Source organism: Orycteropus afer, unplaced genomic scaffold (genome assembly GCF_000298275.1).
Source record: "Orycteropus afer afer isolate SDZICR_OR568_19922 unplaced genomic scaffold, OryAfe1.0 scaffold00229, whole genome shotgun sequence".
NCBI classification, from domain to species: Eukaryota; Metazoa; Chordata; class Mammalia; order Tubulidentata; family Orycteropodidae; genus Orycteropus; species Orycteropus afer.
The window spans coordinates 905152-908261 of NW_006921816.1; the positions used below are offsets into that span (position 1 = coordinate 905152).

Consider the following 3110-nt stretch of genomic DNA (forward strand, 5'->3'; position numbering starts at 1 on the left):
GATATATAATGAGATAATGTTCAATTCAGATTTATTTTTGTGGCTCTGATGAAGACTCCCTCTTCCATTGCCTTGCTTCACAGTGAATTTTTTTTTTCCACAGTGAATTGTTAAGAAACACATGAATGAGTTTTGTTTCTTTGATGTCAAATGGGTTTCATGTCTAGGGGAGAGACAGAGTGTGCAAAGAAGGAACTATAAAAATGGGAGCATTTTGCAGTGAATTTGAATGTCTGAAGGATATGGAATTGTTTGATTCCAGCTAACAGTAATCTAGCTCGAAAAAGAAGAATAATCCGAAGTGACAATGGATACATAAGAATCATTCTGATGAGGTGGTGGGGGAAGTCAGGTCTGAGTTCATTGCTGAGTGATTCAGAAGCAAGTACATAGCGACAGAGTTGTGTGGATAATTCTTTTAAATCATGAAAATTAATCAGAATATAATTCATTTGGTGAAATATGTTGCATATCTTGCACAAATTATTTTGTACTTAAAATGTCAGGATACAGCGGATACTGAAAAAAAAAAAAAAGAAAAAAGAAAAAAGAAAGGTGAAACATTTCCAAAGTAACATTTGTATATTGGCATTTCAAAATTTCATTTTGTACCCCAGTAAGCTATATTTCCTTCTCTTTAAGCTAGATGAAAAATAGGTACATAAAACCAATTGTGAAATAATTTTTCAAAATTACATGAAGTTCCAGAGATGAAAAGTAGATATTCAGTCTTCTACCTATGGAGGGAAGCCAATGCCCAATTTATGACTGGTTTGTCTTTTGAACCAGATATAGGAATCAGAATTTGGTAGTCCAGGGATAATTTCCCCCTTAAAATAGAACAAGTACTGCCCTTCTAGTCTCCCATGGTCGACTGTTCTAAGGTGTGTACCTACCTGTTGTAAATTTTAACATTTTGTTGGGCAATCTGCCTTGGAAACCCAAGGAGTGGTCGCTATGAGTCAGATCTGACTCCATGGCAGTGAGTTTGGTTTGGTTTTTGGATTGTTTGGCTGGAAGCCATGAGAATGAGTTAAATTCCAGGCCCAAAGGGTCATCAGGGGTCATAGTCTCAGGGTTTTCACCAGTCTCTATCAGGCCAGTAAGCCTGTTTTTTTAAATAATTTTGAATTTTGTTCTACATTTCTCTCTCACTCCATCCAGGATTTCCTATTTTGATCCCTTTCCAAGTTGTTGACAGTGGTATCCAGGCACCATCTAGTTCTTCTTGTCTCACAGTCACATAGGCTGAGGTACACACGGTCTACTGGTCCCTTAGACTAATTGTTTCCATGTATCTTTGTTTTTCATCATTCGTCTTTGGTCCAGATAAAGAGAGACCAGCTGTTGCATCTTAGATGTCCAATTGCAAGCATTTAAGACCCCAGTGTTACTCCAAAGTAGGATGTAGAACAACATTTTTGCCTAGTATGTCATCCAATTAAGCTTGATATCCTCCATGACCATGGTCCCAAATTCATGGGCCAAACAACCTGCTCTCTCAGGGTGGTTAGCTGTGGCTAAGAAGTTATCATAACTTTGCCCCCCATTAGCTCTATTATATATTTGGACTTTCTTATAGCACATACAAATATGTATGTAGAAATATTGTCTGCCAAACTTATATATGGTTATGGGTATATTCCCTTGTGATTCGGAGAGACCAGAAGGGCAATATTTGAACAAAGAGATAGCTCAGAGGGCAGGAAGTACACAGGGAAAGGGTAACAAAAGGAAGAGAGAAGAGAGCTTTTACATTATGGGGATTGCAGTCAATGTAAATAAAAGAAAAAATAGAATAACAACAGGAAAAACCACAATGGCTTCTTTGTAAACTGTATATTTAAATGTGGGTGAAAGTTTTATAAGCTGACTTCATTACTCACTGAGCCATTTTAAGCAATGCCAAGTTGGAAACATAATGTTAATAGTAAGGGTAAGTGGAAACTTAGGTATTTTCAGGAAGCATGTTTTAAGAACTAGGCATGAAAAAAATACGGAAAGAGAAGATGCTTCTTTAGTTGTCTGTGCATGGCTCCTCCAGAAGTGACTACCCTTTTTCTACCTTCCCCCACAACCACACACCCTTTTTCTCGGCCCAAAACACATATACATAAACATTATATGAGAAACTTGCCATTTTCCAGTTTTCATTAGTTCAACCGCTTCACTGATTTTATCAAAATTCAGAGTATGGGTAATTAGTGGATTTAGATTTAACTTCTTTGCCATGTAATCAGAAACCAGCTTAGGAACATCATCTCTGCTCTTCCAGCCTGGAAACATACAGATTAATAATAAATTTTATACATGAGACCTCACTTGAAAAGAACAGTCATCCAGAGTAACTGCTGGAGGTGTTGGTTTTGACTGAGAAAGTCTAAGAATGTTCCATTAACTTGCTTCATTCTTCAGAATGCCTGTTCCAACCACATGCCTCATGGAGAAGGCTGTTTTCCTGAAGGAGACCTCTAGTACCATAGAAGAGAATTAATCAAGTAGAACTTGGGCCTTGTCTTGAAATGTTCTTGGTCTTAGGTTGTGTCTGTGGGAAGCAGTGAATCCATATATAATGTATAACAAAGGCCAAGGTCTTAAGAATCATGAAAGAAAGCAATTCAAAGGTTAGACATTTTCTCTCTGTGTGTGTGTGTGTGTGTGTATTTTGATTTGCAGCTTCACGAAAGAGCCAAATATCTTAAGGGAAGAGAAGAACTTCTATCATACAGTGAACCTAGTGAAAAAGAATGTGTACAAAGTAATATAGATAATATACACCTCTTGGAAGTAAGAATTGCACAGGCAAAGATAGGCTTAGCATTTTTTTTCCCCCTTATGATTTTCTAAAGAGAGTGTCCTTATATTCAACCCTGTTTTAAGTGACCAGAGAGAATTTGGTGGCTTTCTCACTTCTCCAAAAGGTAGTATGGTATAATTGTTCAAGGAGGCAACAATCTCCTAGGCAGATTGCTCTGTGGTAGGATCTTGGCAGTTCTTTACTTTTGTTGGTTCCAGCCTGGACTGTATTCTCCAGCCTTTCCAGTGATAGTCACTATTCTTCCAATGAATTTATTTTCTACTTAAGTTGGTTTCTGTTATAAGAAACAGTT

At 37.3% G+C, this 3110-nt stretch overlaps 1 protein-coding gene across 1 annotated transcript in view; it reads right to left on the reverse strand.

Moving 5' to 3' along the window:
* Positions 1–494: 494 nt before the first annotated feature.
* LOC103203785 (alcohol dehydrogenase 6) overlaps positions 495–3110 on the reverse strand; it is a 45891-nt gene continuing 43275 nt past the window's right edge. Inside the window, exons 7-8 of the mRNA XM_007948867.1 lie at positions 2138–2276; positions 495–519 (exon numbers count right to left, since the gene is read on the reverse strand). Coding sequence (XP_007947058.1) covers positions 495–519; positions 2138–2276 — 164 coding nt within the window. The remainder of the gene's footprint in view (positions 520–2137; positions 2277–3110) is intronic.